Source organism: Girardinichthys multiradiatus, chromosome 5 (assembly GCF_021462225.1).
Source record: "Girardinichthys multiradiatus isolate DD_20200921_A chromosome 5, DD_fGirMul_XY1, whole genome shotgun sequence".
Classification (NCBI taxonomy): domain Eukaryota; kingdom Metazoa; phylum Chordata; class Actinopteri; order Cyprinodontiformes; family Goodeidae; genus Girardinichthys; species Girardinichthys multiradiatus.
The window spans coordinates 41,121,743-41,146,967 of NC_061798.1; the positions used below are offsets into that span (position 1 = coordinate 41,121,743).

Here is a 25,225-nt window from a genome sequence, read left to right on the forward strand (position 1 = left end):
TGGAAGTGATTAGAACACCAGAATGCATTGAATTGGTGTGACCCAATTCTTTTGGCAATATAGTGTATGTGTTTTTATAGATCTCTTTTTTTATATTGTTTTTATATCGTTAAGAGACGGCTGTCTCATTTCAGAATCAGAATCAGAATCAGAATCAGAAAAGCTTTATTGCCAAGTACGTTTTTGGACATACAAGGAATTTGTTTTGGCGTAGTCGGTGCAATACAGTACAAATTAAACAGTACAAACATATCTACAATATAATATAAATATAAGTGCACAGTTTTAAGTGAGTGAGAGTAAATATAGAGCAGTATAAGATGCAAGAGCAATACAACAGTGCAGGTGATCATTGTGCAAGTAAAGCAGTGCAAGTAAGCAGGAGTCCAAGCTGAGCGTTAATGTAACGCATAGAGTTACAGGTTACAGGTGTCCTGTCAGCAAAAAAAGGGGGGGTGTGGGGGAAAGGGGGAATGTCAGGGTGGTTTCCGGGCTTTGTTAACCAGGCTGGTGGCAGATGGGAAAAAACTGTTCTTGTGGCGTGAGGTTTTGGTCCGGATGGACCGCAGCCTCCTGCCAGAGGGGAGAGTCTCAAAGAGTCTGTGACCGGGGTGGGAGGGATCAGCCAGAATCTTCCCTGCCCGCTTCAGGGTCCTGGAGGTGTACAGTTCCTGGAGCGACAGTAGACTGCAGCCAATCACCTTCTCAGCAGACCGAATGACACGCTGCAGCCTGCCCTTATCCTTGGCTGTAGCAGCGGCGTACCAGATGGTGATGGAGGAGGTGAGGATGGACTCAATGATGGCTGTGTAGAAGTGCACCATCATAGTCTTTGGCAGGTTGAATTTCTTCAGCTGCCGCAGGAAGAACATCCTCTGCTGGGCTTTCTTGATGAGGGAGCTGATGTTTGGCTCCCACTTGAGATCCTGGGAGATGATGGTTCCCAGGAAGCGGAAAGATTCCACAGTGTCAATTGTGGAGTCACAGAGGGTGATGGGGGCAGGTGGGGCTGGGTTCTGCCTGAAGTTCACAACCATCTCCACTGTCTTTAGAGCGTTGAGCTCAAGGCTGTTCTGGCTGCACCAGTCCAACAGATGGTCCACTTCCCATCTGTACGCGGACTCGTCATCATCAGAGATGAGTCCGATCAGGGTGGTGTCGTCCGCAAACTTCAGAAGCTTGACAGACTGGTGACTGGAGGTGCAGCTGTTGGTGTACAGGGAGAAGAGCAGAGGAGAGAGAACACAGCCTTGGGGGGAACCGGTGCCAACCTTCTTGGTTGAGTTAAAGTAATTTTACATATAAATCTGCCAGTCACGGACTCCCTCAGAACCACATCATTGGCAAAAAGCAAAGATGGGAACCTGAGGTTCCCAGACCAGACACCCTCCTCCCCACAGCTACTCCTTTAGATCCTGTCCATTGACCATTGACAAACAGGATCGGAGACAATGGGCCGCCCTGACAGTGTCCCATCTGAACTTGACCTAGCTTAATTTTTTGCCAAGAATGTGGAGGCAGCTCATATCTTAGACATACAAGGGATTAGATAGCCCATAAGAACATCCAAGTTACCCTAAACTCCTCGAACAACCCCCACAAAGTATATTGAGGGAAACGGTTGTAATTGTTTTTTAGATTAAACAAACTTCTATGACCCCCAATCAGTGGAGATCCTGGAGTAGACCCAAAACCCACTGGAGGGACCATGCATCCCTTTGGTCTGGGAACACATTGAGATCCCACAAATTGAGCTAGAGAGTTTTGCTTTTGAGAAATATGTTTCTCTTCTAGATCTGCTACCTCCGCAATGCGCTCTTGGATGAACAGGGGCAATGGATGACTGGACCCCTGTACACTGTTATAAATGATGGCTCTCTCTGATGGTTTCTCTACTGTTTCTCTACTGTTGACAGGACATTTCATCGTGATAACAGATTCAACTCATGGTATGGCATAAAAAGACTGAAGAAGGAAATAATGCCTTAAATCATTGTGTTTTATTGTGAAATATATTGAAAGTTCTGTATATAAAGATGTCCAAACTGCAGAACTGCTAAACCTAGTCTCTCTTATTGCCTTTCATTTTTAATTAAAGGCAATAGGTGAAATGTATCCTTAAAATTTAATTTTAAGGATACATTTAAATATTTTATACTTCAGACAGCCTGAAACACTGAAATTTAGTGATTCTAACGTGGCTTCTCTGATCTGCACGTGACCCTGGAATCTGCTGCAAGCATCAGTTTGTTGACCCAAAATTTGCCACGCTAGTTTGTTTTTACTTTTGTGCAGTCCTAAGTGGGAAGGTACTTAGCAGCATCTGGGGGCCATACGGTGTCAGGCCCACTTAATGTAGCAACTCCATCCTATCTGACCGACTGCATTAAATATGAATATAGCACATTGCTGGCCTCATCACTATCATCATCCTCCATATCCCATGCAGTTCTAATCATTCTGCATGCAAGCCTCTCTTTGTCACTCTTCAGTAAGTCATTTAATGCTCATGTACTCCATAAGTTATTGCGCCTTATCAGCTGTTTGCTCAAATCTTGCTTAGTCTACCATCCCCACCTGATGACCTAATTTCCTCTTGTCTAGACCACACTGCTCTTTGTTTTAATGACTTTCAGAAATGTGTCATTCATCTCTGATTAGGCTGAATCTGCTCAACGTCCACCATATTTTTGTAATCTGTTTGCTGTAAACAAAAATGAAATTTTGACATGAAATACCTTGTGTATGAAAGGGAGACAGAGAGAGAATAATTGATACTGTCATAGTTTAGATGATGAATTTTTTAGTGGTTTGCTGGCCCATGAGTGAAGCTATATTTTAGGGGTCTTTATGCTTGTGTAAATGTGCATGGGCTGTGTTCATGCTCTTGAAGGGATGCAAAAATGTACATGAAGTTCACTGTATTTGTATAATTAATGCCCAGACTCATCACTAAATCTCTAGGTATGTAGCTCATGAGGTGGAAATACACTTATTGTGTGTGTGTGTGTGTGTGTGTGTGTTGTGTGTGTGTGTGTGTGTGTGTGTGTGCGTGTGTGTTATATTTCTGAAATATTAATAAATGTGAACTTCTTAGTACACATGTGTGATTTGAATTGAAGATGCTGGTCTGTCTCAACGTTTCTTTCTTGTTCTTTATAATTTAGCATCTTCACCAGCAGCCATCATCTTTTTTTTACTTGTAAGTCAATGAAATACTTTTACCTTCTTCATTATAAATTCTTCATCTACACTCCAGCCTTAGCACACAGATCCTCTGGATTTTGAAACAGCTGCAGTCATAATTTTATAGACATCAGTCAGTCATCATGGAAATTAATGTCATATTATTTTAAGGCTTTTGATTTAGCTTTATACCAGGACTGAGATATTACACAACATACCACTTCAATTATTAACCACCACTAATATTTTATTAAATTTCTTTAAACCACATGCTTATTGTAGCCATCAACAAGCTTTTGGGACAATTCTGGCTAGATGTTTAACCACTCTGCTTGGAAGAATTAGTGGTGTTCATTTAAACTGGCAGATTTTGACTTACTTTTTCAATCAGGTTCATTGAAAAGACTGTACATTTATGTGACTGATTGTCCTGTTTCAACACCCAACTGTTTCAAAGTTTCAACAACTTGAACCAAACGATTACCTAAGATAAAATGGGGATTGGTTAGGATGTTCAGAAACAACCCAGTACTAACCAAGGCTTTGAATGTTATGATTCTGGCACGTCTGCTCTACCCTGTCTCCCTGGTTGCAATCAGCAGATGAAATGCACCTGGTGGCTGCTGCAGTGTAGTGCAATCTGTGATATGCCAATCACCTGTGTCTTCCCTGATATATACTGACTCTGACAAGCAGACAGTGCCAGATTTTTTGAAAGCTATTGTGTGAGTAGATATCCAGCCTGATATGTCTGATCATTGTTCTTGACCTTGCCTTGCTTTTTGTATTGATGCCTCTGCCTGCTCCCTGTCGGACTATTTGGATTCTGGTTGTCGACCTTGTTTCCTGCATCTGGTTTATGCCCATGCCTGCCCCTTGCCTGACGCCTCTTGTTCCGATCGTTGACCCTGTTTCTGTCCTTGGATTATTGAGCCAGCCTAGCCCTCGGATTATTCAGCCTGGAGTCACTTCTTACCTGTGCTGTGGAGATCCCCACCTGCCGCCCACTGAGGATTCCCCTCTGGTTTTCAAGTTCCACTCAAGACAAAAGCAGGTTAGTGACTTTTCTGATCCCTGCAAAATCTGGAGAGACTACAAGTCACTAATCCCTCTTTCTGCCTCAGTGATTCCTGGAAGCTGAGGAGTGTTACCTGTGTGACATTTTCCTGTGGCTGAATAAACCTTTTAAACTTTCAGTACTGTGTCTGGCTGAATCTTGGGTCCGCCTTTTTCTGATTCATAGCAGAACAATCTGGCCAAAAATGGACCCATTGCCAGCACAACAGTGGTGTACCCACGTTGATGAGCAGAGGTAAGGGAGCCACGCCTCTCTCCGCCTGAGATGTTCAGGGGACTTAGACCAATGTCGAGCTTTTCTAACTCGGTGTGAAATTCATTTTGAGCTTCAGCCGTCATCCCTTCCCACTGAAAGTTCCAAGGTGGTGTTTGCTATATCTCTGCTGGCAGGAAAGGCAAAACAGTGGGGAACTGCTGAATGGCATAACAGGACTGCATCTTGTGATCTTTATGAAACTTTTTCCAAGGAACTCATTCGAGTTTTTGACCCGGTCATTCCAAGTCCTGAGGCCGCAAGAGGATTATTGTCCCTCAAACAGGGTGATCAACCTGTCTCGATCTATATAATTGACTTTCATTTGTTGGCTGCAGAGAGCCGTTGGAATGAGGCAGCACAAATGGATGCATTCATGAAAGGATTAAACAAAGACATCAAGGATGAGCTAGCGACCCGTGACTATCCTTCTTCCCTGAAACAACTCGAGGATTTGGCTGCTCGCATTGATATTAGGCTGGCAGAGAGAAGGAAGGAGAAGTGCCATGAGAAGGGTCGCTCATCATTAACTCCGTTTCTGCACACTGGTATGAGAGAAGGAGTCGTCACCTCTCACTGTGGAAAATGATAATTGTGAGCCCATGCAATTGGGCAGAACCAATATTACTACCCCTGAGGAGAAAGATTGTCGGAGAAGATTCAATCTCTGTTTTTATTGTTGGAGAGAAGGGACATTTAGCACTCAGGTGTCCTCTAAAAGGACAGGCTCTGCAGAGGAAGGGAGGTCTCTACTGAGCCGAAGTCAACTATCTGCCTCCTCCTTCTTGTTTCCTGCCCATTTTCAAACCTCTTCTTTGTCTCTCCAGGGGGCCGTGTTTATTGATTCAGGAGCAGACACTGAATTCATGGACGAAACATTCGCAAATAAGAACGGCATAAAACTTATTCCATCAGCTGACACAAGAAACGTGCTAGCTTTGGATGGTCACAGCATGAACAATTCACATCTCAGGACGGAGGAGATTACCTTAACAGTTGGAGGTAATCATCAAGAAAAATTAACTTTCATGATCATGAATTCACCTGAACTTCTTGTAGTCCCAGGGGCCTCCTGGTTGCAGAAACACAACCCTCACATCGACTGGAAGAAAAAAGAAGTTTTGGGTTGGTCTGAGTCATGTTCCGCTGACTGTCGTTTGTCTGCTGCTACGGAGGTCAGTGTGGAGAATGAGGTTGAGGAAACCTATCCGGATTTATCCAAGGTACCGCAAGAATACCATGATTTAAAGGAGGTTTTTAATAAAATCAAGGCCACAGTTCTGCCACCCCATATACCTTATGATTGTGCTATTGATTTGCTTCCTGGCACATCACCCCCTAAAGGCAGAACCTATTCATTGTCTGGTCCAGAGCACAGGGAAATGAAGAGTTATGTTGATGAGGCATTAAAGGCAGGGCACATTCAACCCCCTTCCTTTCCTGCAGGTGCTACTTTCTTTTTTGTTGGGAAGAAGGATGGTTTGTTGAGACCATGCATTGATTATAGAGGCCTTAATGAGATAACAGTTAAAAATAGATATCCCTTACCACTCATGAACACAGCTTTTGATCAGATCCAGGGAGCCAAGATACAGGTCCTTCTCAAAAAATTAGCATATTGTGATAAAGTTCATTATTTTCTATAATGTAATGATGAAAATTTAATATTCATATATTTTAGATTCATTGCACACTAACTGAAATATTTCAGGTCTTTTATTGTCTTAATACGGATGATTTTGGCATACAGCTCATGAAAACCTAAAATTCCTATCTCACAAAATTAGCATATTTCATCCGACCAATAAAAGAAAAGTGTTTTTAATACAAAAAACGTCAACCTTCAAATAATCATGTACAGTTATGCACTCAATACTTGGTCGGGAATCCTTTTGCAGAAATTACTGCTTCAATGCAGCGTGGCATGGAGGCAATCAGCCTGTGGCACTGCTGAGGTCTTATGGAGGCCCAGGATGCTTCGATAGCGGCCTTTAGCTCATCCAGAGTGTTGGGTCTTGAGTCTCTCAACGTTCTCTTCACAATATCCCACAGATTCTCTATGGGGTTCAGGTCAGGAGAGTTGGCAGGCCAATTGAGCACAGTGATACCATGGTCAGTAAACCATTTACCAGTGGTTTTGGCACTGTGAGCAGGTGCCAGGTCGTGCTGAAAAATGAAATCTTCATCTCTAAAGCTTTTCAGCAGATGGAAGCATGAAGTGCTCCAAAATCTCCTGATAGCTAGCTGCACTGACCCTGCCCTTGATAAAACACAGTGGACCAACACCAGCAGCTGACACGGCACCCCAGACCATCACTGACTGTGGGTACTTGACACTGGACTTCTGGCATTTTGGCATTTCCTTCTCCCCAGTCTTCCTCCAGACTCTGGCACCTTGATTTCCGAATGACATGCAGAATTTGCTTTCATCTGAAAAAAGTACTTTGGACCACTGAGCAACAGCCCAGTGCTGCTTCTCTGTAGCCCAGGTCTGGGGAATGCGGCACCTGTAGCCCATTTCCTGCACACGCCTGTGCACGGTGGCTCTGGATGTTTCTACTCCAGACTCAGTCCACTGCTTCCGCAGGTCCCCCAAGGTCTGGAATCGGCCCTTCTCCACAATCTTCCTCAGGGTCCGGTCACCTCTTCTCGTTGTGCAGCGTTTTCTGCCACACTTTTTCCTTCCCACAGACTTCCCACTGAGGTGCCTTGATACAGCACTCTGGGAACAGCCTATTCGTTCAGAAATTTCTTTCTGTGTCTTACCCTCTTGCTTGAGGGTGTCAATAGTGGCCTTCTGGACAGCAGTCAGGTCGGCAGTCTTACCCATGATTGGGGTTTTGAGTGATGAACCAGGCTGGGAGTTTTAAAGGCCTCAGGAATCTTTTGCAGGTGTTTAGAGTTAACTCGTTGATTCAGATGATTAGGTTCATAGCTCATTTTGAGACCCTTTTAATGATGTGCTAATTTTGTGAGATAGGAATTTTGGGTTTTCATGAGCTGTATGCCAAAATCATCCGTATTAAGACAATAAAAGACCTGAAATATTTCAGTTAGTGTGCAATGAATCTAAAATATATGAATGTAAAATTTTCATCATGACATTATGGAAAATAATGAACTTTATCACAATATGCAAATTTTTTGAGATGGACCTGTATTTTCTAAACTGGATCTAAGGATTGCATATAATCTGGTCCGAATCAGAGAAGGAGATGAGTGGAAAACGGCTTTCAACACGCCTACGGACCATTATGAATACAAGGTCATGCCATCTGGACTTACTAACGCTCCTACAGTTTTTCAGTCATTGGTCAATGACGTTCTAAGAGACATGGTGGGTCAATTCGTATTTGTTTATCTTGATGACATACTGATTTATTCTCAAGATCTGGAAACCCACAGAAAACATGTCGGAGCTGTTCTCCTGCGTCTTCTCCAAAACCAGTTGTTCGTCAAGGCAGAGAAATGTGAGTTCCACATAACTACCACTTCCTTTTTGGGCTTCATCATTTCTCCAGATCAAGTGCTTGTCGACCCCTCCATGGTTAAGGCCATATTGGAATGGCCTGTTCCAACTGATCGCAAGCAGCTTCAAAGATTTCTGGGCTTCGCAAACTTCTATAGGAGGTTTATTAGAAATTACAGCCTGGTTGCTACTCCCCTGAACGCTCTTACCTCTTCCAAGGTGAAATTTGTGTGGAATAAGGATGCAGAGAAGGCCATCAATAGGTTAAAGGAACTCTTCACGTCAGCTCCAGTGTTACGGTCTCCTGACCCAGAGAGACCGTTTATTGTGGAGGTGGATGCCTCAAGCACTGGGGTCGGAGCCGTATTAAGCCAAAGAGGTGAGGATGATCGTGTTCACCCATGTGCCTTCTTTTCAAGGACTCTGTCACAGGCTGAGCGGAATTTCGACGTGGGAGACAGAGAGTTATTGGCTGTCAAGTTGGCGTTGACAGAGTGGAGACATTGGCTGGAGGGGATTAAGGAGCCGTTTATGGTGTGGACTGGCCATAAGAACTTGGAGTACCTGAAATCAGCAAAACGGTTAAACCCCAGACAGGCTAGGTGGGCTTTGTTTTTTGGTCGTTTTAATTTCTCCTTGTCTTACAGGCCAGGGAGTAAAAATGGCAAACCTGATGCCCTATCCCGGATTCAAGAGCCTGAAGAATCTCAGTCTGCGGGTGAAGAGGAGTTTATCCTTCCTGAAACCGTCAGGTTGTCTGTGTCCTGAGTGGAGGTGGAAAGGGAGGTCCAGGAAGCCATTAGAGATTTGCCTATCCCACCATCATGTCCACCTGACTGCTGTTTTGTCCCTGAACGCCTTGTGCCTAAGGTACTGGAGTCTTGTCATTGCTCTCGTTTAGTTTGTCATCCAGGAATCAGCAGAACCATTCAGACAGTTCGAACTCAGTTTTGGTGGCCATCGCTTGTCAAGGATGTCAAATACTTTGTTGCTGAATGCACTCAATGTTGTCGAGCTAAGCCTTCTCGTCGCCCCCCTGCAGGGTTGTTGCACCCTTTGCCAATTCCCCCTCGCCCATAGTCACATATTGCGATGGATTTTGTGACAGGTCTACTGGTTTCTAATGGTCACTCTGTACTACTAACCATAATTGACAGATTTTCAAAAATGGTTCATCTGGTGCCCTTGGAGAAGCTTCCATCTGCTAAGGAGATGGGTGAGATATTGACCCGAGAAGTTTTCAGGCTCCATGGAATTCCAAATGACATTGTTTCCGATAGAGGACCCCAATTTGTGTCACGTTTCTGGAAGGGGTTTCGTTCATTGTTGGGGATTTCTGTTAGTCTTTGCTCAGGGTTTCATCCTCAGTCTGATGGCCAAACTGAGAGAGCCAACCAAGAAACTGAAACCAAACTTTGTATATTATGTGAGTCTGACCCGACCAAGTGGTCACAAAATTTGCCCTGGGTTGAATACGCCATGAATTCTATGCAATCAAGTGCCACTAGTTTGTCCCCTTTTCATGTTGTGTTTGGTTTCCAGCCACCCATGTTTTCAGTTCAGGAGAGAGAAGCTAATGTTCCGTCCGCCCAAGCGGCTGCCCTAAGGTGCCAAAGAATATGGAGAAAGGCCAGGAGATCGATGATCAGCATGTCACTGGTTCAGTCAAGAATGGCCAACCGTAGACGGATCCCTGCCCCTAAGTACCAGGTGGGGCAGAAAGTTTGGCTCTCTGCCAAGGACATCCCATTAAGGGTAGAATCCCGGAAATTGGCACTCCGATTTGTTGGACCTTTCCCAATCTCCAAGATCATCAACCCTGTCGCTGTATGACTGAGATTACCCAACTCCATGAGGATTCACTCCACGTTTCTCAGGTCAAGCCCTTCGTGGAGCCCCGCTCGTGGTCCGTCAGGAGCCAGACCTTAGAGGCGGGGTACTGTTATGATTCTGGCACGTGTGCTCTACCCTGGCTGCAATCAGCAGATTAGATGCACCTGGTGGCTGCTGCAGTGTAGTGCAATCTGTGGAATGCCAAGCACCTGTGTCTTCCCTGATATATACTGACTCTGACAAGCAGACGGTGCCAGATTTTTGAAAGCCATCGTGTGAGTAGATATCCAGCGTTCCTTCCTGTCTGATCATTGTTCTTGACCTTGCCTTGCTTTTTGGATTTATGCCTCTGCCTGCTCCCTGTCGGACTATTTGGATTCTGGTTGTCGACCTTGTTTCCTGCATCTGGTTTATGCCCATGCCTGCCCCTTGCCTGACGCCTCTTGTTCCGATCGTTGACCCTGTTTCTGTCCTTGGATTATTGAGCCAGCCTAGCCCTCGGATTATTCAGCCTGGAGTCACTTCTTACCTGTGCTGTGGAGATCACCGCCTGCCGCCCACTGAGGTTTCCCCTCTGGTTTTCAAGTTCCACTCAAGACAAAAGCAGGTTAGTGACTTTTCTGATCCCTGCAAAATCTGGAGAGACTACAAGTCACTAATCCCTCTTTCTGCCTCAGTGATTCCTGGAAGCTGTGAGGAGTGTTACCTGTGTGACGTTTTCCTGTGGCTGAATAAACCTTTTAAACTTTCAGTACTGTGTCTGGCTGAATCTTGGGTCCGCCTTTTTCTGATTCATGGCATTGAAGGGTTTTAAAAAAAAACGGATTAATCTGGATCACCAGGGACAATGCCCGCAGTGAAACTGTTATATCAACATGGACTGAGAAGGTGGTATCCAAAAAAAGCAGTCGTTTCTGAGTTATTTGTTACCATTTGGTTGGTGTCTTAATTATTTTTTTATTTTCCGTTTTTTCTGTGTTAGTTTTCCTAGATACCTGTGTATTTATTCCGTTTATTATTCCATTTTCCCCAGCCTCTAATAGTACAGCAGTCATGCATTTAGGTAATTAACACACTAGTAAGTTCTCCTCGTCAATGATTCTACTACTCTCTTGCCTGCATATGGGTCCTTCCAAACAATAATCAATGACTTTCAAACCTCCAAACACTGAAGCATGATGGTGGCAGCATCATACTGAGGATTTGTTTAAATGCCATTTATATTGACGCATTGCATAAAGTGGATAAAGTTATCAATCAGGGGGACTTTTTCCTTAACTAGCAGCAGGATGGTTGAAGCGTAAGCACAACTGGGTGTAAAGGTAGTTAAACTGATCCAGTCATACCTAAAGCCGCAGCATCAACATAATTAGAGACACTGTCTCTTCTTAGGGGATCTCTGGGTCCAATTCTTGTACTGCAGAAGGCCTGAAAGATTGTTTAAGAAGACCAGTCGTAACTTAGGCAGTTTTTTTACGGTTGTCAGATGCACAAACAGACCGCACAACAACAGATCCAAGGTTCTCCGAAGAAGTAGTTTAACTCAGCAGTCAGATATTCACACACATTTTCACAACCTTTTGCTGCTCTAGTGAGGTGTCACTGGGATTCCAGATCTGACTCCTTCTTCCTTGGAATTATCCTGAAAATAGCATAATGCTGTGCGCTTTGGCGTCAGAGTTTTTACCAGTGTCTTTTGTTTGTGTAGTTCTGTGGTTGTTTTCCATCCATGGCTGGGCCCAACAGTGCAGTGGAACCAACCGATTTAAATGAACTCTAGTAATTCTGATTAATAGAGAGAGTCAAATGTGCTGCCAGAATTAGGATAGAAGCTGGCTACAAAAAAACATGTCAAATGTATTACTTGCTAAGGGTAATTTTTCCAAATATTAGTAGGGGTTGTTTATATGTTGACATCACACTCAAACTCAAACATCAAACTCAAGTCTTGATTTTCTCATCACAAGTCTATAATTAATATGGTATTACTTCCAATTATGACTAAATGTAAATGTCTGATCAGACCTGTTTTTTGTAAATGTGTAATGTCTGCCTTTTTAATTGCTTTCCAGACTAATTTGAACTAAATAAAGAAGTTGAATTTATTAACTCATTATTATTAATAAATTACTTAAAACAGTTTATAGTTTACAGACTGGGTCAGATTTGTCCTAATATACATTCCAATGTTTTTTGGACCTAATCCTACAGGAAAGTGACGACTAAGCATTGTTCATAAAAATTGGTCTACAATATGGATTTCCTTAGTAAGCTTTTTTTATTGCCATTGAAATCATTAAAATGGGCTGAGTCTGATTCTCAGATCATTTCATTTTGCTGCACATGTATGCTAAATAAGTGCTTCTTGACAATTATTTCATGGTCATATTTTGCACCTCTGTAGCTCTACAATGTTATGAGAAAATGAACCTTTGTTTTTGCTGGTCCTCAGTGTTTGTCTTTGTTGGTGTAATTTGTATTGCACTTCCACCTAGTGAGAATGAGGTTAATTAAATATGCAAACAAAAGCTGGTCTCTCATGACTATAAGTTGGTGGCACTAAACCCTGTGCAGAGTTTTCTTTTTGTAGTCCAATCATGTTCTGGGTTCTACGTGGGGGCTGACAGGTCTGCAGTCCATCTCAGGGCCAACACAGCCAATCAGAATTAACAACCATTCCTGCACACACTCATTAGTAAATTTTCTCAGAACCAAGCAGGCAGTTGGTTCAGCCACAGCTAATGTTCCCCCTATCTCTCTGATGGATTTGTTTTGCTGTTTTTTAGCTCTGAATGAGAAGTTTCATTTTCTTTGAGAGCTCCTGTGGCTGCATGTTGTGGCTTCACAGAAACAGCTTCCAAATTGCAAATGCCACACTTTGTAAATAGATTGCAGCCCTTTTATTTGTTTAACTGATGGACAAATTACAAGAGAAGCCCAACCATGTCAATAAAAAAAGCTTTTAGGGTAAGTATCTTATTACATTTTAGGTTCTGAACAGAAAGTATATGACTTAAAGGAGCTCTTCATTTACTGCGTAAGCATAGTTTTTTCTTTAAGATAAACATGTTTTATTAATCAGTTCATTTATTTAAATAAATAAACAATAATCCACAAACTTTTACCGTTTCTTTACTGAATCATTATTTCTTAACTTGTTTACTGTCTGGTAACTAGTGTGTTACCATCTCTGCATTTCATGAACAAAACTATAACTGTAAGCTTTTGTGTTGTGGTTGTCTGAACCCAGAGCCATTTTTCCTCGCCGCTCCAAGGAACATTTTTCTCCTCAAAATCCACAAAAGGGATAAAGTCACACAAACACCCCCAGCCACATACACATTGATGGAACAGTAACATAGATGTTATTGAAGTATAATTACATCCTTACCACTTCCCACCTTTCTTCTCCTTTTTTCATGAGGTTTAATCTTTGAATGGTCAAATTTATTTTTTGTGTTAACTGGATTTGAGTCATTTTTTGTTCTACAAAGGGACCAAACTGCATATAAGGCACATATAGACTGTTTAATTCAGTAGCAGACAGTGGATTTTCCAAGTGTACCTATAAGTGAAGTTAAGGTGTCAAATCCATGTTTTAAATCATTTTAATTTATTTGTGCTTTGTTAATAAGAAATCAGACTCATTGCAATCAAGTAGTCTTGATCTTTAGATCTTTAGTTCTCCAGGCTTTCAGGCAGTCTGTCCAAGGTTTTTCTTTAAAGTTTGGTTGTTGACTTATTTTTTTATTCATTTAAGTTGTGGCGCAAATTATAAAAAACAACTTCAAGCTTCCATGTGGTCAGCTCACTTAATAAACAGACAGATTTTGTATTTTGTCATGAGTTTAAATCTTGGACCTTCTTGCTACAAGAAAAAAGAAAACATTTTCTGCATGGCGTTTGCATATTTCCCCTGTGTGTAGATTCTCTTGCTTCCTTCCACAATCTGGAAAAATGCATGACAGGTGAATCTGTCTCCTTAAATTGTGAGGTGTCCATGCAGGGTTGGTTGTCTTGTGTGTCTCCATGTTGCCTTGTGATGGACTGGTAACCTGTCCAGCGTGTACCCCACCTGTCATCCATTAACTGCTGGAGATAGGTACAAAACTCCACCAGTGACTTGGGTATTATGGATGTCTTGACTCCACTTGCCAAGACCTGAGTTCTGCATGCTGAGTATAATTACAAATTTGCACAAATTTTCACTCTCGCATCTGCCCCACATCTAGACAGAAAACATCCTTACTTGCATTCATCCTCTCATGCTGCTAATAAGGTCATAGCAATATTTTTTGTGTTTACTCCTCCACAGCATGGCTGAAACTGATGGTGTAGGTGCAGATACCTCTTATGTTTATGTTGAGGTTTTGCTGACTGATTTGAAATATCCTTCTGCAGATGTGATACTCGATCCAGTAGTATTTTGAAAAGACCATGAAAGTAGCACAGATATGCAGACTACTAAAAGTGCAATAGGGACGTGCTTGCTGTCACCCAGTAATGAAGTTTTCCAAATTTGCAATGATCCACTTAGTTTTAAAACAGTATTAGAAATCCTAGAAACCATAGGGCTGTATTGATCCATTGATCGAAATGAGTTTAACAGTATCAAAAATGTGTGTTATTTGGATGTAAATAACACAAATGTAAATTACATTTACATGTAATAGTAGTAAAAAGCAAAAATAAAAGAAATCTGTAAATCACACTCCAGCTAGGAGATCCATTTTGGGTTTATGTTTTAATTTCTCTTCAAAGAGACTCTTCTCCCTGCAGCAGGATCCCTAACATCAGTCTGTAAGATGGAAAGTTTTATTTTATTTTTCTACCCCTCAGCTCTCTCTTCTTCTCCCTCTCTCCTTCAACTCCATCTCTTCTCACTTCTCTAGACAAACTCTGTTGCTTTCGTTGTGTCTCAAGTGGATGGAGGGCGGCTCAGATGACACTTAACACAAACACACATCCTGCAATCATTAGCAACTTATTTCACACTCACTCTGGGTCTCAGTCATTTTAATAACTGCTTTGGTTTTGGTAGCCCTCACCGCTGCCTCTTTCTTTCACACTAGTCTTCACTTTTCTCCCATTGCTGAGACTAAATGATTTAACTAAGGGAGGCATTGTGAATTAATGTTGCAAAATTGTTAACAGTTGCCACAGTAATTATATTTTTAGCGTTTTTTTCTTAGTCGAGCTAGCAGTATAGCCCAGTATATCGTATCAGCTGGCATGACATTAGTATTGGGATCAATTGCTTTTCAAGGTAATCCATGGCTGTTTGTTATGTTGGCTGCTGAGTGCTGAAGTGAATTAAGCCTGTGAGTTATGAGGCCGTTATCACCGACCGTTAGGGTCTCCCTCTTGTTGCCAGCAGTCACTCTCTCGCAGCATGGTCTCACTTGTCGGCTGAATCTCTCGCTCTTTCTCTATCTTTTCCTCTCCCATTTCCCCCTCCTTTTGTCCAACACTTATGCTGTTTGCTATCTCAGCTCTTCTCATGCTCTGCCTGATTGCAAAAGTTCTCCTGAAAGATCTGATTTTCGGCTCCTCCCCTGTGTGTATTTGCAGGACGAGAAGTCCACTTTCTTCCAGTTCGGCGCAGCTTTGCAGCAGGAGGCTCTTCTCATGCTTGCAATCATGGAGGAGTATGACTGGCATGTTTTTTCCATTGTAACTTCCAAGTTTCCCGGCTTTCAGGATTTCATCAGCACGCTGAGACTGTCTGTGGATCACAGGTACAAATACAGCCTAAAACATTCTCACACACTCTGAAAATCACATATTGTTTTCATGCTTAAGTGTTGTTCCACATATTTGTTTTCATCACAAAAGAAATAAATTAGCTTTTTGATGAGGTCTTGGCCATGTTTTCCATCACATTGTTAGCTAGCTGTTAAAAATACTCATCCCTTCAATAGAGGTCTAACTCAATAAATTTGAATATCATCAAAGGGTTGATTTATTTCAGTAGGCCAATTCAAAAAGCAAACCTCATGTTATATAGATTCATCACACACAAAGTGATATATATTACATTAGAAAAAAAAAATCAATTTTAATAAAGAAATGTTATGTTAAGGTCCTGTTATGGCCTACACAGTTATAGGGAAGACTGCTGACTTGACAGTAGTAGTCAGTGACTCCTGCCACATGGTAGGTAAGATCATGACTGAAGAAGTTGGCTGTTCACAGAGTGTTGTATCCAAGTATATTAATGGAAAGTTTAGAGGAAGGAAAAAGTGTGGTTCAAACGGGTTCATAAGAAATAGGAATAACCACAGCCTTGAGAGAATTGTAAAGCAAAATCCATGCAAGAGTTTGGGGGAGACATAATCCAAGTTGGAAATATATTTCAGTATGTTGTATTTTCTGTATTAAAAATCCTTATTTTTATTTATTATTATGTAATATTTTAGTTTTCCTATTAGCTAAAAATCATAATCATCAAAATAAACTGAAATAAACTTTTAATAAATCATAACTCAGTGTTTAATTAATATCTATAATATATGAGCTTCACTTTTAATTGAAATAATGAAATAACTAAACGTCTTGATGATATTTAAATGTATTGAGGTGCACTTGTGTGCATACAGTGTCATCATTGGTGAAGCACATACTTTGCTAGCTGAGGTGTAGAGGGCTTCCCAATTTTTGTCTTCTTTAGTAAAATCACAGATGAGGGGCATGGCATGTGGCGTAGCGGTAGAGCATGCGACCCATATACAGAGAGGCTTCAGTCCTCGATGCATCTGTCATGGGTTCGAGTCCCAACCCAGGAGACCTGTGCTGCATGTCTTTCCCTTCTCTCTTCATTTCCTGTCTGCCTACTTTTGGAAAATAACAAAAATAATGCCCACTAGTGTTGCAAAAACAAGCCTTTAAAAATAAAAAATCACATAGAACCAGTCTCATTAATGTGAGAAAAGTAAAGGGTTGTCTGATCTTCTTTATGGTTGCTGACAAGATTAAGCTTCTGTATTCTTTAATGATGTATTGTTACAGCTTTGTTCGCTGGGACCTGCAGAGTGTTGTGACACTCGATGCTATAGATGGTGACCCCAACTCAAAATCACACATTGCTCTCAAGAGGATACAAAGCCCTGTTATACTGCTGTACTGTTCCAAGGATGAGGCAGTGTGAGTGTTGGTGTCGTTCATTTTCTGCCGTGCTGTTTGCATTTCTTTGTCACATGCTACCAGATTTCAGCTGTAAATCTGTCTCCTCTCCCTGACAGATATATCCTGGAGGAAGCTCGGTCGTTGGGTCTAATAGGAGCCGGTTACATCTGGATTGTGTCAAGTCTCACCACTGGAAATCCAGACTTAACCCCTGAGGTAGCGAAACCCTCGATGTTGTAAACAGGTGGCCACTTTCAGGCGGTTTGACAGGACAAGAATTATTTTTGATACCAAGCTGTTCAGGCCATCCTCTATCTGCCCAGAATTTCTCCTCTTTTGTTTTCCCTGCCCAACACTGATAAGTGAGAGAAGTGATACCTTAAATAAACACAAATGATTATTTTTTGTTTGCTGAAGTCAACAACGATTACTTTTCACATTCAGTGAGCCCTTTCTCTGTGTGTACCATCATTTGCTTAACCCCAAAGCAGGATATTAAATTGAAATATGTGCAAATATTATCTAAATATAATCCATCTAAATAAACTCTTCGGTCTAAATAATATAGAAATACAAAAAAATAGATAAAGCTGAACAGAAAAGAGGACAATGTGCAATATCATTGAGAGATTATACGTAGCCCACCAAGCAATGAGATTTTTTTTATCTAAAGTCGAGTCATATCCCTCATTTAAACCTGAATATCCCAACGTAAATTCTTGTTCAGACATTTTAGTCCCCATGTGGCACATTTATTGGCTCCTCTGGTAAAGATGTGTAAAAGCCTTAAAACAAATTCAGAAGCAGAAGTGAAATCTCACACTGAAAAATGCTGAAAAATCCAACCTTTAAAATGCATACATTTATTTGGTGAGGGGAAAAAGATCCTAAAAAACATTTTTGGCAAAACTGAATTGCCATATTTGTTGGCACTCCTGAAGTCAATACATTTTACAATCCTCTTTTGCCAGTAAGAAAGCACTCAGTCTTCCATAGCATTTTAAAAAGTGGCAGCACGCTTTGAGGGGGATTTTTGACCATTCCTCTTTGTAGATTCTTTTTAGATCATCCAGTGTCCTGAGTGATCTCTTCTCTTCAACTCGCCCCCCAGGTTTTCTATAGGCTTTAGGGACTGAGATTGCCACAGAAGGTGTCTGGTGAATAATTTTTCTGTTGATCTGACCAAATGTTTTGCATCATGCAAAAAGCCCAGTGGTGACCCATTTATGTTTAGCTGTTCAAGGATTCATGATGTCATTTATCTAAAAAGGTTTTCAGGGCCTTTGGAAACAAACCCACAGCATCATAGATCATCTACCGTAGATAACAGTCGGACTTTCCATGAATGCAGTCTGTTGGTTTGTTGTCGAAAAGCTAAATCTTAGTCAGACCAAAGCACATACAGGTCCTTCTCAAAATATTAGCATATTGTGATAAAGTTCATTATTTTCCATAATGTCATGATGAAAATTTAACATTCATATATTTTAGATTCATTGCACACTAACTGAAATATTTCAGGTCTTTTATTGTCTTAATACGGATGATTGTGGCATACAGCTCATGAAAACCCAAAATTCCTATCTCACAAAATTAGCATATTTCATCCGACCAATAAAAGAAAAGTGTTTTTAATACAAAAAACGTCAACCTTCAAATAATCATGTACAGTTATGCACTCAATACTTGGTCGGAAATCCTTTTGCAGAAATGACTGCTTCAATGCGGCGTGGCATGGAGGCAATCAGCCTGTGGCACTGCTGAGGTCTTATGGAGGCCCAGGATGCTTCGATAGCGGCCTTTAGCTCATCCAGAGTGTTGGGTTTTGAGTCTCTCAACGTTCTCTTCACAATATCCCACAGATTCTCTATGGGGTTCAGGTCAGGAGAGTTGGCAGGCCAATTGAGCACAGTGATACCATGGTCAGTAAACCATTTACCAGTGGTTTTGGCACTGTGAGCAGGTGCCAGGTCGTGCTGAAAAATGAAATCTTCATCTCCATAAAGCTTTTCAGCAGATGGAAGCATGAAGTGCTCCAAAATCTCCTGATGGCTAGCTGCATTGACCCTGCCCTTGATAAAACACAGTGGACCAACACCAGCAGCTGACACGGCACCCCAGACCATCACTGACTGTGGGTACTTGACACTGGACTTCTGGCATTTTGGCATTTCCTTCTCCCCAGTTTTCCTCCAGACTCTGGCACCTTGATTTCCGAATGACATGCAGAATTTGCTTTCATCCGAAAAAAGTACTTTGGACCACTGAGCAACAGTCCAGTGCTGCTTCTCTGTAGCCCAGGTCAGGCGCTTCTGCCGCTGTTTCTGGTTCAAAAGTGGCTTGACCTGGGGAATGCGGCACCTATAGCCCATTTCCTGCACACGCCTGTGCACGGTGGCTCTGGATGTTTCTACTCCAGACTCAGTCCACTGCTTCCGCAGGTCCCCCAAGGTCTGGAATCGGCCCTTCTCCACAATCTTCCTCAGGGTCCGGTCACCTCTTCTCGTTGTGCAGCGTTTTCTGCCACACTTTTTCCTTCCCACAGACTTCCCACTGAGGTGCCTTGATACAGCACTCTGGGAACAGCCTATTTGTTCAGAAATTTCTTTCTGTGTCTTACCCTCTTGCTTGAGGGTGTCAATAGTGGCCTTCTGGACAGCAGTCAGGTCGGCAGTCTTACCCATGATTGGGGTTTTGAGTGATGAACCAGGCTGGGAGTTTTAAAGGCCTCGGGAATCTTTTGCAGGTGTTTAGAGTTAACTCGTTGATTCAGATGATTAGGTTCATAGCTCGTTTAGAGACCCTTTTAATGATATGCTAATTTTGTGAGATAGGAATTTTGGGTTTTTATGAGCTGTATGTTAGTGTGCAATGAATCTAAAATATATGAATGTTAAATTTTCATCATGACATTATGGAAAATAATGAACTTTATCTCAATATGCTAATATTTTGAGAAGGACCTGTAGTTGAGTAAAAGTCCCAGTAGCTTTTAGCAAACTTCACAAACTTACATTTTGAATGTTAAACCAGACAAGGATTTTTTCCTGAACTGCCTCCCAAGCAACTGTTGATAGATAGAAGTTGTTGTGAAGGTTTCGTGTCCCCAAGATGCCAAGCTCTGCTGCAGTTCTCTACCAGTGAGCTATTTTTAACATTTTTGACCATCCTCTTCACTGTCCATGGTTGCAAGGTAACCATGGGTTCCCATCCAGCCTTATGTGTCATATTTTCAGTTTTTTTTTATTTATTATAATGACTCTAGATGTTGGCCAGTTTAGGTATTTATTTTCTCGTAGCCATGTCTTGAAGATTAACACACATCGTCTTTAGTTGAATGGCATGGTCTCTGGTCTTTCCCATTGTGAAGAGTGGCTAAGAGAAATTGGCCTTAATTTGACGTAACTATAGTCAAGTCAAGTCAACTTTATTTATATAGCGCTTTTCAGCAACAAGGCACTCAAGGCCCTGTACATAAGGAAAAACATTACAATGATACAGAAAATCAAACAACAGAGGTAATTAAAAAAATAAAGAGAATAGAATGATGGATAAGAAAATGAAAGGAAAATTTGACTGAAAACCTAACTAGTAATGTTTAAATTCAAAGGCCACTCTAAACAAAGAAGTTTATAATCTTGATTTAAAGCAACTTAGGTTTCGGCGCTTTTACAGTTTTCTGGGAGTTTATTCCAGATTAGTGGAGCATAAGAACTAAAAGCTGCTTCTCCCTGTTTGGTTCTGGTTCTGGGTATGCAGAGTAGATTTGAGCCAGAAGACCTGAGAGGTCTGGGTGGTTGATCCACTGACAACAAGTCTGTAATGTACTTTGGTGCTAAGCCATTCAGTGATTTATAGACTAACAGAAGTATTTTAAACTCTATTCTCTGAGCTACAGGGAGCCAGTGTAGGGACTGTAGAACCGGGGTGATGTGCTCCACTTTCTTAGTTCTAGTGAGGACACGGGCAGCAGCGTTCTGGATCAACTGCAGCTGTCTGATCGACTTTTTAGGCAGACCTGTGAAGACACTGTTGCAGTAATCATTTCTACTAAAGATGAACGCATGAATTAGTTTTTCAAGGTCCTGCTGAGACATTAGTCCTTCTTTTCTGGAGATGTTCTTTAGGTGATAGAAGGCCTTTATGTGTCTCTGAAGGTTCAGGTCCGAGTCCATCATTACGCCCAGGTTTCGAGCCTGACTGGTGGTTTCTAGCTGTATGAACTGAAGCTGTGTGCTAACTACTAATTACTTCAGTTTTGTTTTGTTTCAGCTGAAGAAAAGTTTGCCACATCCAAGCATTGATTTCTTCTAAGCATTTACCCAGCGCTTGAATGGGTTCATAGTCACCTAGTGACATCGTAATGTATAGCTGTGTGTCGTCTGCATAGTTATGATAACTTATGTTGTTGCTTATTAAAATCTGAGTTAGGGGGAGCATGTAGATATTGAATAGAAGGGGCCCTAAGATGGATCCTTGGGGAACGCCACATGTGATTTTTGTGCTCTCTGATGTAAAGTTACCTACTGACACAAAAAATCCCTGTCCTTCAAGTAGGATTTAAACCAGTTGAGTGCTGCACCAGAAAGGCCGACCCAGTTTTCCAGGCGCTCTAACAAAATGGAGTGATCAACAGTGTCGAATGCTGCACTAAGGTCCAATAATACCAGCACTGTGGTTCTTACACAGTCAGCATTTATGCGGATGTAATTGAACACCTTGACAAGAGCAGTCACTGTACTGTGGTGAGCACGGAAGCCTTACTTGAAGACATCGAAGTGGTTGGTCGTTGTTAGGAAGTTGTTTAACTGTTGAAACACAGCTTTTTCAATAATCTTACTGATGAAGGGGAGGTTTGATATAGGCCTGTAGTTCTGTAGTAGCAGCTTGTCCAAGTTGCTCTTTTTCAATAAAGTTTTGGTAATGGCTGTTTTCAGGGTCTGGGGGAAAAAATCTGACAAAAGGGACGTGTTTATTTTTTGTGTTAAATCAGATGTTATGACAGGCAAAGCTTTCTTAAGGAAAGCTGTGGGTAAAACATCGAGACAGCAGGAAGAAGAGCTTAGTTGGTATACGATTTCTTCGAAGTTTTTGCAATTTATTTGGTGAAATTGGGAAATTTTGTCAAAATCAGTTCTAGTTGGAGACAACATTGGTACTGGAGTTGATGTGGATGTGCTGACTGCCCCTCTGATCTTTTGGGTTTTTTCAGTGAAGAAGTTAGCAAATTCATTGCAGGCCCTGGTAGAGTGGAGTTCAGCTGCTACAGTTACAGGAGGATTTATTAACCTGTCGACCGTGGCAAATAATACACGAGCATTGTTAATGTTTTTGCTGATGATCTCAGAAAAGAAAGATTTCCTTGCATTTTTCAGTTGTAGGTTATATCTGTATAGTGTCTCTTTATAGATAATATAGTGAACCTGGAGTCCAGTCTTTCGCCACCTACGTTCAGCTTTTCGACACTCCTTTTTTTCACTTCTGACTGTTGGAGCACTTCTCCACGGAGACATTTTCTTCCCAGAAACAACTTTCACTTTAATCGAAGCAATTGAATCAATGATGTCCAAGATTTTAGAATGAAAGTTTTCTACCAGCTCATCTACAGTGTTACAGGGCAAAGTGGAGGTAGAAGAGTAAATCTGGTTAAAGGTTTCAGCAGCACCGTCCTTAAAGATGTGTTTTCTTATAATATCACTTTGGCTAATTGAGTCATTGGAGATGATGTTTTCAAAAATAACAGAAAAGTGTTCAGATAGAGCAACATCAGTTACAGACACCTTGGAAATGTTTAGACCCTTAGTGATGATCAAGTCCAAAATATGTCCTTGTTTGTGCATTTGCTGTTTAACATATTAAGTCAAATCAAAATTTCTAAGAGTGTCACATAGATCTATTGCACTTCTGTCTTCAGGATTGTCCATGTGAATGTTGAAGTCGCCCAAAATAATTAAACAGTCATAATCAACACATATCACAGATAAAAGCTCATCAAAATCACTGAAAAGGTTTGTTTAGGACTTAGGAGGCCTGTAAATATTCAAGAACATGGTTTGGACTGGGCTCTTTACCTGGAGAGCCAAATATTCAAAAGAGTCAAATTTGCCCAGAAATACTTTTTTACACTCTAATAAATCTTTAAACGAAGTGGCCACCCCTCCACCTTTTCTTTGCTGTCTGCTCTCACAAAGAAAAATGTAGTTTGGAGGCGTTGACTCTATCAGAATGGGAGCTTCATTAAATTCATGTAACCATGTTTCTGTTAAAAACAGAACATCAAGATCGTGGTCAGTAATGAAGTCATTGATTAAAAATGATTTTCTTGACAGAGATCTAATGTTCAATAAAGCCAGTTTATATGACTTAGTTGCTGATATTAACTCTGTTTCTGGTTGTACCTGACAGTTTATGGCTTTTGTTGATTGTTTATTACTGTCTCTAATCCTTTTGGCTTTGTTCTTTCTGTCACGTATAAGCACAAATATTTTACAACTATCTCCTATTAGAGGCCCAAGTTTTTCCTGGACGTGCTCATTTCTGATAGAGTTACCACTGGGGCCCAGACTGTAACACAGAGAAGGGATTTGAAGGTCCTGATTAGGAGGAGATAGATTAGGAGGTGGTGGACGTCTGCGGAATTTGGAAGATGTTGGTTCAGTAGCAGGGCCTCGGCCATGTGGGGTGTTGAATGGGGGGGCGGGGGGGTATAACGTGGGGAAGACCTTTTGTGATGACCTCTCTTTCTCAGCCAACTGACCGATTGTTTCTGCTGGAGCTGTAGGAGGCAGCGTTATCATTGTTGTTGATACTCCATGTTCTCTGCTAAAGGTCGAAGCTACTGGTGGATTATTTACTGAATAGAAGAGATTAGATGTGAGACGTTTGGCTCTCGGCTTGTTCAAACAGAAACTATATTGCTTGAAGAGTTGTCTTTTTTCCCAAAAAATATTAAAGTTGTTGATGAAGTTCACAGATGTAGTAGCACATGTTTTTTTCAACCACTTATTAATCATTAGAAGTTTCAAAAGAAATTCTCTTCTCCACAGAAAATCGGTGCAAAGGGTCCGCTGAGAAACACCATGATATTGTAACCTCCAACAATATTCAGCAGACAAGTGAATTCCTCCTTCAATCCTTCTGATTTTTTCTTGGCCACGTCATCCATGGCTCCACAGTGTATAATAAGGTTTTCTAGAGACGGGCGCTTTTCTTTGATTGCAAGAATATTCTCTGAGATATCAGACACCACGTTACTGGTACCAATCATAACTTCTGTGTTTTTCTTGTTTCAGAAGTTTTTAATCCCATCCACAGCTGTGTTGCCCACTATTAGGGTTCTTGGTCTGGTGGGGCGCTTTTTCTCTGGCAATTTAGGAGAAGACTGTTTAGAATGAAGGTTGTTCTCAAACCTTTTATTGTTCTCAGAAGATAGATCATTTTCCTGGTTTTTGTTCTGTAGTGGAGCAAATCTGTTTTGGAGGAGAATTCCATTATTTCCAGCTGTCTCACTCCTATCAGTTGTTGTGACAGCAGCTCGCTGTCAAAGTCTCCTTTTCCCAGGGGAAACGGGGGCATTTTTCTGTAATTCTGGCCATTCTAACCTTTTTGCTGAGATCTTCTGGTGAGTCGTCCACCTTGATTTTTTTGGGCATGCGCCTAAAACATGCCAGGGGGGTCTGCCGGTAGGTTTATTCTCAGTGTTCTGATTGCCGGCTGAGTCGTTAAGCTGGCTGTCACTGTTTGGGATCACAGGCAGAGTTGAATCATCGTTGTACCCCATATTCACCTCCACATTCACTTCTAGTCGATGGATTTTCATCTCCAAAACAGCCAATTTCTGTAAAGGTTTGTCGATGTTCTCTGTGGTGAAGGGAGGCATTTTGTACTGATTAGCTGGCGTCAACTTGTCCTTCTTTCGAGTTCGATTATAAAAACATCAAAATCCTTTAGAAAAAAAATAAAAATAATAATAATCCTTGGGAGTCGCTGGTAAGAAGTAGTTTTAATCCAATATTTCTGTAATTTTGGCTGACAGATAAAAAGTTAGGAGTGAAAGAATGCAAGCTAGCAGGGAGCTTAGGAGAAAAGCAGGCAGAGAGGCGGAAGTAGGTCTGTAACTGTCTGATCAACTTTAAAAATGCCGTGGTTGCATGTATTCTATAGAATCTCTTAATTACTGTTTTTTCCTCCATTAAGTAAATGTTTTCAAGTTAAATATTTTTTTCAGAATGTAATTATGCTACTTCTGTGACAGATGCAAAGAATAATCTATTACTGATTAA

General features: G+C 41.4%; 1 protein-coding gene across 1 annotated transcript in view; it reads left to right on the top strand.

Annotated features, from left to right (window-relative positions):
* The window catches only part of grin2ab (glutamate receptor, ionotropic, N-methyl D-aspartate 2A, b), a 208,682-nt gene that overhangs the window by 135,407 nt on the left and 48,050 nt on the right, over window positions 1–25,225 (top strand). The window contains exons 5-7 of the mRNA XM_047366647.1: window positions 15,390–15,556; window positions 16,827–16,961; window positions 17,060–17,159. Of these exons, the coding sequence (XP_047222603.1) occupies window positions 15,390–15,556; window positions 16,827–16,961; window positions 17,060–17,159 (402 nt within the window). The remainder of the gene's footprint in view (window positions 1–15,389; window positions 15,557–16,826; window positions 16,962–17,059; window positions 17,160–25,225) is intronic.